Source organism: Anoplopoma fimbria, chromosome 7 (assembly GCF_027596085.1).
Source record: "Anoplopoma fimbria isolate UVic2021 breed Golden Eagle Sablefish chromosome 7, Afim_UVic_2022, whole genome shotgun sequence".
In the NCBI taxonomy this organism is placed as follows: Eukaryota; Metazoa; Chordata; class Actinopteri; order Perciformes; family Anoplopomatidae; genus Anoplopoma; species Anoplopoma fimbria.
This window is the reverse complement of record NC_072455.1, coordinates 18,310,305-18,323,630: the sequence shown is the minus strand read 5'-3', so window position 1 is coordinate 18,323,630 and position 13,326 is coordinate 18,310,305. Positions and strand designations below refer to the sequence as shown.

General features: G+C 39.7%; 1 protein-coding gene across 1 annotated transcript in view; it reads right to left on the bottom strand.

The window, feature by feature from the left end:
* Positions 1 to 13,326, bottom strand: part of LOC129093563 (phospholipid-transporting ATPase ABCA1-like) — a 132,169-nt gene that overhangs the window by 78,466 nt on the left and 40,377 nt on the right. Inside the window, exons 14-21 of the mRNA XM_054601616.1 lie at positions 12,927 to 13,149; positions 11,842 to 12,063; positions 8,108 to 8,312; positions 7,758 to 7,874; positions 6,812 to 6,983; positions 5,698 to 5,829; positions 4,883 to 5,022; positions 4,020 to 4,157 (exon numbers count right to left, since the gene is read on the bottom strand). Coding sequence (XP_054457591.1) covers positions 4,020 to 4,157; positions 4,883 to 5,022; positions 5,698 to 5,829; positions 6,812 to 6,983; positions 7,758 to 7,874; positions 8,108 to 8,312; positions 11,842 to 12,063; positions 12,927 to 13,149 — 1,349 coding nt within the window. The remainder of the gene's footprint in view (positions 1 to 4,019; positions 4,158 to 4,882; positions 5,023 to 5,697; positions 5,830 to 6,811; positions 6,984 to 7,757; positions 7,875 to 8,107; positions 8,313 to 11,841; positions 12,064 to 12,926; positions 13,150 to 13,326) is intronic.

The following is a 13,326-nucleotide window of genomic DNA, read 5'->3' as shown; positions in this document are numbered from 1 at the left end:
CTCACATGACTCATGACTGCTATTCATGCTACGCTGCCGTGGTAACACGCTAAATTAAGATAGTGAACAAGCTCCCGTTTATACAGGCTATTAAAAGCATGCTTCTCAATGCTTCAGTGTAAGTGTAGGTGGGAATCTACAGCCCCTTTTTAAAAAAAAAGACATATTCCGACAATTGTTAGAAGCTTATATGAGGCTTTAACATCAGCATGTTAGCATGCTTGCGATAGCATTTAGTTCAAAGCGCTGCAGTGCCCAAATGTAACCACACACCGTCTTAGCAAGGCTGCAGGCTCCTTTAAAGATTTTTGAAAAGCAAGTTTCTGATCCAATAAACTCCTATCAGAGATTACAGGTGTGTCATAGTAAGCATATCGACTCAAAACAATGGCAATGAGATGTACTCTCAGTGAGTAGCTGACTGAATGGAGTTTTCGTACTTTATTCACTGAATTTGGTGTTTATTGCAAAAGGTCAGGTGTTCCGCTGAGTTTGGCGGCTTTTTTTTGTTGTTGCACTGAGCAAGTAAAATCTGTATCCTTGCAGGTCACATTATCCCAGGAACAAGGACACACTCAGAGGTCATTAACTGCAGCCCAATGCAGCCATTTTGCTTGACCATCTATTTCCACTCTGTCTCCCCTCCTCCCATCTCCCATCTCCCACCACACTATTTGTGCCCTGCCACCAGCTGAGCTGCTAAATCCATCCCTTCTCAGTTAAGTATTGCTGCCTTATGCTACGCCGAGCAAGTCTGGATCCCTCTAAATACAAACTCCAACAAAATGCCCAAGTTGAATGAATGCCCACAACCCGGTCGATTTAACATATGTGGGGGGAAAAGCTATGCTTGTGAAGGGGGTGGGTGGAGGATATTGCTTGATGTTAAGTTTGACTGTGACAGCTCATTTTGTATTGGATGCACAAACTCTAGGATGATTTTCCTGGGGATTTGTTGTGCTTTACACAGGGGGGGGGGAGGGGGAAATTGCACTGAATCATCTGTGAGTTGGGAGTAAAATAAATGTGTTTGGACTGCAGATGGCCCACAAAGGTATGCTGATTTATACTGTGTTGTGGTGCATTACAGCACAAAGTGATATATCAAATGGAGTTCCTTGTTCAGGTAAATTGGTGGTACTCGCACTACGTACAGCAAAGTGAGGCTGGGAATCTGGTTTCTGTTATTTAGCTTCCTTCCCTCTAAATCAAGTTGATAGAAATGGATTTCACAGTGGGCGAGTAAGCCTGGGCAGATATTATGTACATCGGCAGTAAGATGAATTACTGGACAAAACAGTATTAACTGCTGTTTGTGGCAATCATCCATCCATCTATCCATTAGCTATATCTGCTTATCCTTTGAGGGGAAGCAGCGGCTGGAGCCGAACCCAGCTGACATTGGATGAGAGGCGGGGTACATCCTGTCCAGGCCGCCAACATACAACCACTCGAGCTCAAATTCGCACCCATGGGCAATTTAAAGTTGCCTATTAATTTAACCTGCATGAAACCTAGACTGTGGTAGGAAACCGGAGCAAAACCCACACAGGTGTGGGGAAGGCCATAGCCAGCAGGTTTCGAATCCGGCAATCAATTTAGGTCAATACATTTTAAAATGACCTTGATGCCATTTACAGCCTGCCCACAGAGTTAAAAGATACAGTGGGCCTGTTGTTTTGATTATGACCAAATGTAAGAAAAAAATGACTGGTGGAAATGCAGCTGCATTGTTAAAATGTATTGTTCTCTGTTAGATTTTAACAATTGAAACTCAGGCATTGTGGTTATTGCAAGAAATCTTACACAGGATGTAATGTTACACAGGTTTTCTGTGGGAGTGTTGTGTTAAATGTTATATGATGTTTGTAGCCCGATCCAGTCTTGCCTACCACCTCTGCGAGACATTTTATTGAAAATATTTGACTTTAATACATTGGCATTTGTACCCCAAAACATTTTTCTGTCATGAAAACGACTTGAGCAATTCACACAGAAGAAAAAAATAGTCTGGGTGCATTTTTCTGCAATTTGTACTGCAACATTGGCTTCAACCCTACATTATTTTGTATCCCTTTCGGAAATGCATTGTGTATGGTATTTCAACTTTTCAAGAATCCCAGAGAAACTCTAAAAGTGCACAAATTGCAATCAGAGTCTACAATAAATAGAATTGTGACAAAATATATTAAGTTTGAGTGCTCTAAAAATATGATCTGCTTCCCACATTTTCTTTGCACCCCTTGTTTCTCGCAAACTGAATCACCTTCCTACATGTGTCAGGTCTAATCTCAGCCTTAATGCAGCATTCATGTTGTCTGTATTCGCTTAAGGATTTAATATGCTCAATGCTGTAATATACTATGGCATTTTGGAGGAACTGTTTGATGTTATTTAACTGAATAAGCGCTATTTAAATCTCAATAATCTAACTACAGGGGCGCTGATGTTTTTGCTTCCAGTGATTACATGGCTGCCGATACAAGCTGTTACAATGAGACATTCTGTGTGTAAGTGGGAGACATCCTTGGAAAACAAGTTTCATTAGCTATGTAATCTCAAATATTTAATATTGTGTATAATGTGCATCACTGTAAAATAAAAAATGTCATCTTTACGACGCAGTAACGAGCTATGTAAGGTAAAAAGTAAAAGAGAACCCGGCCTTTCAAGGCACAAGAATAGGCTTGTTAATGGGTAAAGTTATTAATTACAATCAATGTAACAGGTGATATAAAACGATGCTGTCACAGCTAAAACACACAAGGCTGAATGTAAAAAATCCTAGATATGAATAGCATCCACAGGGCCCATTTTATAACATAATGAATGGGGTAATTTAAAAGTAATCGACTTCCAGTAGTGGATAATAATTAAAGACTTTAAATCTTCACTTTCTACGGTAATTGTCTGATGGCACAGGACAAAAGAAATGAAATCCAACTTAAATTCAAAGTTCTAAGGAATGATGAAACACCAACATGACATAATATATGCATATGATAAACATTCCCTAATTACTGCAAGATAGATTTAGCATACTTTTCTAATCTTAATCATCTTAAATGTACATTGAGGATCTAATGTAACCTACTAGTGCATGTTCCGTATGTCCATGTTCCTTTGTACTTTCAGCAATTTTAAGACCAAATAAGCCCCAACTGAATTTAATCAAAACAATACCCACTTAGGGCAATCCAGTCAACCATTATGTGTGAAAAACCTGCACGCTTAATTAGCTATGAAGAACTGCAATATTAAGTCCAATTTCAGCCTTCAGTTTTCATACAAATAGACTGCCTGCAGCCTTTTCTCCTTAATGACAAACCTTAGTAACACTGTAGTGCAAAGAAAGAAAAAAAAAAAGACTGGAGAGGCACAAAACACGAGTCATTCAGCCAAGATGTGGGTGTTCTCATTATAACAGAGTTATCTCCGCCTTCCAAATGGAGTGAAAGGACTTGATAAGAGAGGGAGAAGCTAATGACACAGTGAGGGCGGAATGTCACTCAATACACATTAAACATTTAGACATCTGTTGAGAGTTATGTGTTACTGTAATGTCCATGTCCTGCTTAAAGCCACTAGCAACCACAAAGTATATAAGGCCAGGGAGTGACAAGCAGACTGATAGAGCAGACAATTAGGGACTCTGTTAAATAGCAATGTCAATTAAAGCTTCTTGGATTCACTCGTCTTCACTTCCATTTCAATCTGTTCCAGTACAAATTATAATTTTCTTCAGCCACAGAGTGTCACAAAGGGCAATGCAAAAAAAAAAATAGAATAAAGAAAACTTGTGCTGGCAACTCTAGATGGTTCATTACCTTAACAGCTTTCCTATTGGATATATTTGAGCCATTACAGTTAAAAGTCTACCTTGAATTCAGCTCAGTTTTGGAAAGTTTCTCAGCTTGAAACAGATCAAACATGCACCCTGTGCATTCAAGCCAATTCTACAAACATGGAGGATTTCAAAGCCTTCAGTGGAGCTTTGGTTCTTACCACCGGTTCCATACCTTGTTTGTATTTTAACAGCAGTTCCCAGATACCCCTGCGGGCATAGGGGTCGACTCCTGCTGTGGGCTCATCTAAGATGACGACTTTTGAGCCGCCAACAAACGCTATAGCCACGGACAGCTTCCTCTGCATCCCACCTAGAACACAGAATAATCTCCATCAGACACGGTATCTTAGTAATATATTTTTTTTCTTGGAGAAGTGCTTTTAGAAACAAAAAGAAAAGTTAAAAACTACAACTGACATGAAATGGATTCTCATCTAGTATTCTGCCTGTGATCAGTGAAAAATCTTAACAGCAATCCGTCAACATCAGGGTTTAGATGCAGAACAGACTCAATATTGAGAACTGGTTATTAAATAAATGTTACAGGATGCACTACTCCAGGTTATATTGTCTTTTGCATTATGGAGTAAAATGACTGATTGCAGAGATGTAAATACACCTTCCTTGGGGTTATTCCAGTCTCCACTCTCATAGCGAGCCCTTCAAAATGCAGCCAATGTAGTGCTAATGTAGTGGAAATGTCAGCATAGATCAACCTTGAAAGTCATATTTCAGTGATTTTCCACACAAGCAATCCGTGCCTGGGGACAATTTATCAAGCAGGACTTGCTCATGCCCCCGGACAATGAATTACAACCTGTGACACACAGGTACAGTGCATGTGTAGGCATTAGCTTTATCCTGAATAGAAAGGATAATCTACAGACTATATTCATTCCCAGGGGGAAATGAATGCGACGAGCACATAAACTGATGAATACTTCAAAAAGGAAATTTACATCTCTGCATAATTTCAATCAGCCACTCAAATACACACATCCAAAACATGTCATACATACACAAATTCAGACACACCTGACAGGTTCTTAGCGAGATCCTTCCTCTTATGCGATAAACCGACATCCTTAATCATCTGGTCCATCTCAATTTTCACCTCGCCACAGCTGCGTCCTTTCAACCTGGCGTAGAAGTAGATATGCTCCTCCACTGTCAGGCTGTAAAAGGGAAAATAATATCACAACGCCCATTTGATTGACATGTGAGGCGGCACAAGTGACAAAAGAGGCCATCACCTGCCTCTAATTCATATGTAAGTGTTTGAGATATATAAAATGTCACATTTATGCAGCTTGCAAGACGATCCGGCTACATTCTAAACGCACTTTTGTGAAGTGACATAAAGAAAAGTCTAGAGTTTCATCATAACTGCATCAAAGGTGGAATCACAATATGTCTATCTCTATGTTTGCATTAATATTTTAACCCGTCCTTAATGCAGATGCTTTGACTGTCTGGGATTAATATTAATGTAAGTAATTTGCAGGTGCTTAGCCATAATTATGATGTAGGACTTGTGTCGAGATGCAGGTAACCAGTTTGTGGAGAGAGAGAGAGAAATGGAGGGGACTCTAAAGGTGAAATAAAATAAAAAAAACTAAATAATGGTTGGGAATAATTCCATAAAGACAAATTTTAGGTGAAAAAGGTGAAGTGATAATGATGTGTTGATATGAAACATGACCGGAGACTGAGCCCTCATTAGGAACATTATTCAATAGAACTAAAATGATATGTGTGTCCCTTTCTTCCTTTCTTTTAAATGCAACAGAAGCAAAACATGATTATACCAAAATCTGGTGGAGAACATGGATGGCTTGATATTCACTCACTCATCGAACAGGACATTGTGCTGTGGGCACATTCCCAAGTACTTTCGGATGCTGTCCATGTCAGTGAGGATGTCGTGTCCGTTGATGAGAGCTGTTCCTGATGTAGGTGGGAACAGTCCTGTCAGAATTGACCTACAGAGGAAAAAAAGACATTGGCAAGACACGAAATCTCAGATTAAAAAGCTTAGAGATGAATTCTGACTTTTATCTCATGATCAATGAGTTCTTATTATAGAGCTACCAGAGCATTCAAAAGCAGTTGGTTGAACATATTATTGAATTCTGCTTTGTTCCATGCTCCATTTGAACATTAGACATGTCAATAGACATTACATCCCACTTCATCAACATGTTGTCATTAAATGTTCATAAAATAGGAAAAAAATATTTCACTGAAAAAAAAGTAATGATTATCTATATCATCTCCATTAACTTTATTCAGACTCAGGTCATTAATTATGTATTCATTACTTACTAGCCTGAGCAGAACATTTCCAAACATAAGACAATAAATTGTGACAAAACAACACTTCAACAACATTTAGCATTGAGTGTTTTGTTTAAAGATAGTGGGATGCTATGTGGGATGTGACAAGATTTCTGCATATTCCCGAAAAAAGCTACACGATGTTTGTTTGTGCCCAAACTCAATTGTAACACTGCATCTCACAGATCCTGTGCTGTGGAAATGCATCCACACGGAGCGTCGGTGTGTGACAGAGTCCTTCCTCTGTCCTCTCTGTTATTGTGCTCTGTTATGTTTCGTTACAGTAGCTCAGAGCGGATGTCTTCCCTTCGGCCCTTAGTCTTGCATCACTTGCTCACTCTCTCACTCATTCTTTCTGGGCCACTGGGTTTCAGTTATTTTCTGTCATCCTAAAGGCCTTTCAACCCCCCCCCCAAAAAAAAAAAAAAATTAAACAGCAATTAGATAAGTTCCGCTAACAAAACAACAGCTGACTCTGTGTGATAAATGTCACTCTGTGAAAGCAGGGGCCACCGCATTAATGTAGCTCCAGTACAGTCGGCATTGTTAGATTAGTTGCGCCCTGTGAAAATACATGATCACTGAGCCAAGCGGCAAAGCATGGGAGAAATAGATAATGAAACTCACATTGTGGTTGTTTTTCCGGCTCCATTGTGGCCGAGGAAAGATGTGATCTGATTCTCGTAGAAGTCCATACTCAGTCCGTCAATGGCGAGCTTCTTTCCGGTCTTGTAGATTTTAACGAGATTGCGGACTGAGACCCCTGCTTTCATATTGGGTGATGGTTTCTCCAGATAGTCTTTAAAAAAACATGCATATATTAATGAACACACACATTTCTTTATTTTTCTTAACTTAACTTGGTGTGCATTAGTCCCTTTTCTCTCCTCTCCATTTTCATCTTCTTTTCATATTGTCATTGATTTGTAAAGCACTTTGAATTGCATTTGATTTGTTTGAAAGGTGCTTTATGAATATAATGTCAATTATTTACATATAAAGAGAGAAACAAGCTTAATAAAAAGGGAAAAATCAAATATATCTAAGATATAAAAGATCCAAATGTAATTCAGAAATTCAAGGACTAACAAGATAACAACTAAATTACTAAGTTAGTAATATGTATTGATGCTGCAAAAGTTGAACCTACTGGAATAAAACAAGCCTTTTTTCTCATTAAGAATATAATTAGTCCTTTAATTATTCTTCTCAAAAATACAAATGCATCCTTCAAAAAGGTAGAAAGAAACACTGCTGGGCACTAAAAGACTAAAATAGCTCCCTTCCCTGAATGTTAATTGGAAACATTTTTTTTTAACAAGTTCCAGACTTGAAACTCACCTATGTTCTTCACCTTTGCAAAGGTGGCAAACTCCATTATCACCCAAATTGAAAAATAAGGTGCTAATGTTTGTTTGCGACCCATCCTGATTAACTCCCACTTCTTATTAGGACTATGTTACCTCTAGTACATGGCTGAGCTGTTGAGAATGTGACACATACATAATAACTGCGTAGGTTACACTACAGTAACTCACATAAGGTGGGAATTGAAAATGATATGGCAATTTACCGTTATGTTCGGTGGAGTTCTGCAGCACGCCGGGGTCAATGTCAGTCGTTGAGGCTGTCCCACACCAGTAAGATGCAGTGAAAGGGAAGTACCACGGCTTCGGGATTCCATATTGGCCTGGCATTAAGCGTAGAGAACATGAGGACAGCTTGGCTTGAGGGAATATGGTACTTTACAGTGTACGTTTCCTCTTGACAGTCTGGCACAAATCCTAGCTACTTTTAATTACAGTCGATGAGAAAAGCATTACGCCCGGCATGTTAAGAGGGCTGCATTGGCTTTTGAGTTAAGCTGGGCTGGGGGAGAGACAAATCACACAATACTAATTAATCTGCTTAAAAAATGAATACCTGGAAAGACATTCTCAATGTACCAGGTGAGCACCCAGTAAAAGGCAGCATCAAAGAGCATCATGAGGATGGACACGATGAAGGTGTAGCGTTCTCCCTCTTCTGGACTCTTGTTGATGTTGTTCCACTGAATACCGACGCCTTGCTCCTCGTACTTGGCGAAGTTCTCACAGCCATAGCCAAAGGCCACACATGACAACAAACTCTGGGAATGAAAGGTGTTGAGGTTGAAACATACATAGTTAAAGGGAGTAGTTTGCTTTCCAGCTTCAAGTTTGATGATAATATTGACACCGCTTTCATGTCTGTACGATAAATATGAAGTTGGAGCCGGAGGCTATTTAGCCACAGCTAGCCTTACTCCAACTTCTTGGAGTCTCTGTATTCCTGTTAACTGGTCACGGCCAACAAATGGTCCATTACAAAAAAACATATGCAACAGTGAAATGGAATTTTAACACTTCAGTTTTTTTACGGTTTAAACAATAATGTATATGAAGAGGGCTAACTGTTGCCCGCTGTTTCCAGACTTTATACTAAGCTAAGCCAGGTAGCTGCTGGCTAGCTACATATTTAACTGACATGACAATGATGTCCATCTGCTCATCAAATTCTCTGTAGGAAATGAGATCCCTGTTCTCCCAAAATGTATTTTAAAATCTATGAAGTATGGTCTCAAAGAATAATTCATTCAATAATTCAGTTGACGACTTAGTATTACCACCCAAGGTCACACTCGACTGATCAATAAACGACTGCTGCAGACGGAGGAAGAATATCCACACATGCATCAGCTGGTTTTAATTGCTGCGCTGCCTTTGTGAAAATCTCTCAAGACCTCATTTTAGACCTGAACAAAGATGGAGACTAAAATGTGTGTGCTGGAAACTAAGATTTGATGGAGCTTTCATACAGAAGGAAATTGCAAATGACGCTTTGCCCGTGAGACATCATCCACCATGGACTATCACTCTGCATTGCCATGTTGCCTGCCAGCTGTTTTCTCACGCCTCATTTGCTCGCAGCATTTTCACTCTGGTAGAAGTAGCATTTGCTGAAGCTATAGAGACGAACAATCATGAACACTGTCGACTCGACGTTACATTACCAGGCGGAGAATCCGGAAAGACCTGCAGTGACACAAAACCCCTAGCCTGGCTTCTAACGCTGCTTGCAACTTCCTGTGTTGTCCTCCACTGCCCATCTACTGACAAGCAATCAGCAGTGAGTCAGTAGATGAGGGGTGACAGCAGGGCTAGTGGGCACCCATCCTTGACCTCAGTATGAACGGCTGACAAAACCACAGGAGCCACTTATTTGGCATTTCAGAAAAGGGCTGGAGTTGGGAGGCAGACAAATAAGGCCTTTCTATTGAACAGATGTCAACACTGCAAATGCAACCACCATTCAGTTCACTGCAGACAAATAGCATTGTTAAGAGGAAGTGAGATCAGCCTTCTAGCTCTTTTTTTTTTTAAATAGAGGTGGAATGACAGATAGGATGACAACATAGACAAATGTCTGAAAAATCTGTGTGATGAAGTGTCCTTTAAAAACTGAAACAGTCAGTTTATAGTCCTACATGGAAACGCCAGAATATAAAGTATTTCTGTTTTTCTTAGAATGAATTAGATATGTTAAAACAAAGAGGGGGCAAGATCTGCAACAATCATACTATTAATCATTTTGATAAGCGTTTAATTGTTTGTAATTTTTCAAGGAGAAATATCAAAGATTTCCTTTTTTTTGTTTGTATGCTATTTGAAGACATGATCTTGAGCTTTGCAGAATTGTACACACATGTTTTCAGAGTTTGATGAAATAATATAAACCAAACAATTCATCAATTAATTAAGAGAATAATCAGCAGGGCATTGCAATAGCTGGTGGGTCAAGGCTAATTCCACATAACTACAAAGTGCCTGGTTCGTATCTAGCTGGGGGCTTTTGTTGCATGTCACTCCCCTTCTCTCGCTCCTTGTTGTCTACTGTTGAATACATGTATTATACATTTACAGTATACTGTATATTGCAATGTCAGCAGAGTCATATTACTGCAAACAAAAAGGTTTGAACAAAAACCACATGCTTAGGGGTTCTTCCATATGTCGCAAAAGCATAGATCAATTAACTGATTTGCGCAAAGTGAAAAACTTAGAAGTTCTAAATGATTTTTGCAGAAAATTACCATTTTCCTCAGGATTTTTCCAGGACAGAAAGATTAATTGAAAATATTTCAGGATTTCAAAAACATGAAAAGAACTCTGGGCTCTCTCTTGTTTCTACCTCGCTAAAACTGCAGGTAAAAGAGGGAGAACATAGTCAAAGTACAGTAGATAGGTTGTTTGATTGTGACTATGCCCTGTCTTGTAGTGGCCCTCTGATAAACTGTGATACTCACACAGCTGCAATCAAAACCTGTTCATATAAATTCAGGTGATCTTTTGAAATCATGTTCAAATTAAAGACTTCATTATCAAGGACAATGTGGGAGAGAATTTGTATGCCTTGGTACGATGTAGCTTCATCCGAGTTAGCAGAGAGAAAAACCTCTGCACACACACACACACACACACACACACACACACACACACACACACACACACACACACACACACACACACACACACACACACACACACACACACACACACACACACACACACACACACACACACACACACACACATCTCAAACAGTGTAAGGAAGAACTGGATAGTGGTTTGGTCAGAGGAACATTGCTCATGCTAATTAGAGGGCTAGAGGGCTATCCATCTAGTTTGAGCAGGGGAGAAACATCTCAGTGCAGGGGAAAGACCTACCATTGGCACTTTGTGAGGAGATTAAATAAGGTTTGCAGTGCTTTATATGTAAAACTTATCTAACCTGCATGCAGTCTGTTAAATAAAATAGTGTGAAAAGTTTCAAAGGAAAAGAATGACACAATTTTAAAAAGGACTTACTCAAAGACAAGCAATTTCAGGATAGTATGTTGACTCTACCGGCTGTAAAAAGCAACGTCTACAAAGTGTAAGAAAATAAAAGGTTAAGCTAGAAGTGACTCCTGTCAGGTGCCAATGTAAGATATTATTGACTGCCACTATTTCAATTCAATAAATAAGAAACACAGGACTGTTTGCCTTGGCCACCTGTACCTGATAGCACATTGTTGAAATTGACAAATAAGAAAACACGGGCTGATTAAAATTCTGGGGAGATCCGCTCGCACGGCAATGAAGATTCAAGATTTTGTGTGTTTTTGTCTGCAGATAGGACAGCTGGAGGACAAAAGATAGCGGCACCGCCATAAAGGTCAGGCAGAAAGGCTACACTGAAAGTTGAGCAATGGTGCACTATTTATCTTTATCTCTTAGAAGATAGGAGAGAATCACCAACTTTCTCACTGTGTCTGTCTAGTCTCCTCTTTTATGGAAATGTTTCATGTTTCTGTCACTTAAGTCTGTCTAGTTTTGAGAAAATTCTTCTGGTTTGTGCCAAAAGATGACAAATAAAATGGGACCAAATGCATAATGAAGGTATGGATATTTAAAACAATTCCTAAATGCTTCCTGTTTGGATATAAAGGTAAAAGGTACGTAATTAATGACTGGGATTGCAAAAGTGTGATTATGGCGGTAAAAACACAATTTAAGAATAAAACACAAAATACAGTGATGTATGATAACAGCTGGGGAAGATATTAAAAACCATGTCAGAGCTAACGACGGACTTACCACTGCAACCTTGGCCTGAAAACCCATGACGTCCCTCCAGGCGTAGCAGAGGACGTGGGGCAGGTAGAGGACAAAGTAGATGAGGCCACCGCACGCCGCTGCTAAGTTGGCCTTCGAGAAGAAGACGCTAATGAAGAAGCACTGAGTGATGGTGGCCAGGCAAAACACCAGCAGGAAGACAAAGATGACCGAGGGGTCGCTGTATTGCAGCACTTTGCCGTACTGTGTGAGAAGACAGGAGAACATTTTTTTATGTGAATCCGATGTCAAAAGAACCCTTAAAGGTTTAAGGTGTGGTAGAGGAGGTTGTTTTGCGGACGATTTATCAAGGAAACAAAGAGATTAAGGAAATGTGATTATAAAGGTTCATTTTTGCAACACATTGGGCAGAGTAAAAGAGGATTTTGAAGGTGCTCAATATGGAATTCAGACTGAAGCATATCTATGCCTCCACACGGCTCTCAACATGGAGACATCTGAGCCGGTGGGTAGCATCGTATGTTCGTTCTCTGTTCAGGTAGTCATTAATCCACCATATCTTTACATTGTAAATTGTTGTTTGCGACTATATTATTGCTCTGAATCCAGAATATATAACCAATAACATATCTGGTGTATCAATATTTCTAATACACCTGAACATTTTACAGTTGACTGGTATTCTTTCACATAATCTAATAAACCTGTCTCTCTTTTACTCTGCCGGTTTTGAAAGAGGACCCTTCTCTTATTTTAGTGAGCTACTCATGAATCCATCCATTCTCCCACATTACACCATAATGCTGATATCTTTTCCAAGCCTAATTCAAAAAAAGCCCTTGATCTGTTGGGGAAAATGGTGCTATTGTAATGGATACAGTCATGATTAAAATCCTTACAGAGGACACGGTTACATGGAGCTGTATGAACGTTCATTATAGAATCTCTTCTAAATTTTGACATAGTCAAATTCAAGTAGCTTCAAGTACAATTATCTCATTTTAGTGCCTCAGATTAACTCCTAATTTTTTAGACTTGATAGACATAGCTCTCCAAAACAAGTGATGGGTCCTCCTTGAATCATTGGTAAATCATTTTGGAATCACCTTCAGTATAAAGGAAAGGAGAAGAGCGCTGAAGGCCAATGGCAGTGCGCTGGACACTGCCCAGCTCAGCCAATAGATGGAGTCTCTGAGGCCCATGATCCTCACGGTCTCCTTAAGCCTCGCCTCTTTCTCTGCGACGATGCCCTTAACGATCATGGCAACTGAGTAGATCCAGGCTAAAGTCATGTATAAGGGGAGGGAGCTTGCCAGAAACCGGAAGAACCTGAAGGGTGGAGGAGCCCAGACCAGACAAGACAATGACCCTATTTACATCTGGTATCAACATGTAATCTGTATCTGGACACATTTTCTGGATAATGACGTTTAAATGGGAGAACTTAACATTCATACTTCTATTAATTGGAATTCCTGTTATTGTGATTCTGCAAGCGTTATGATT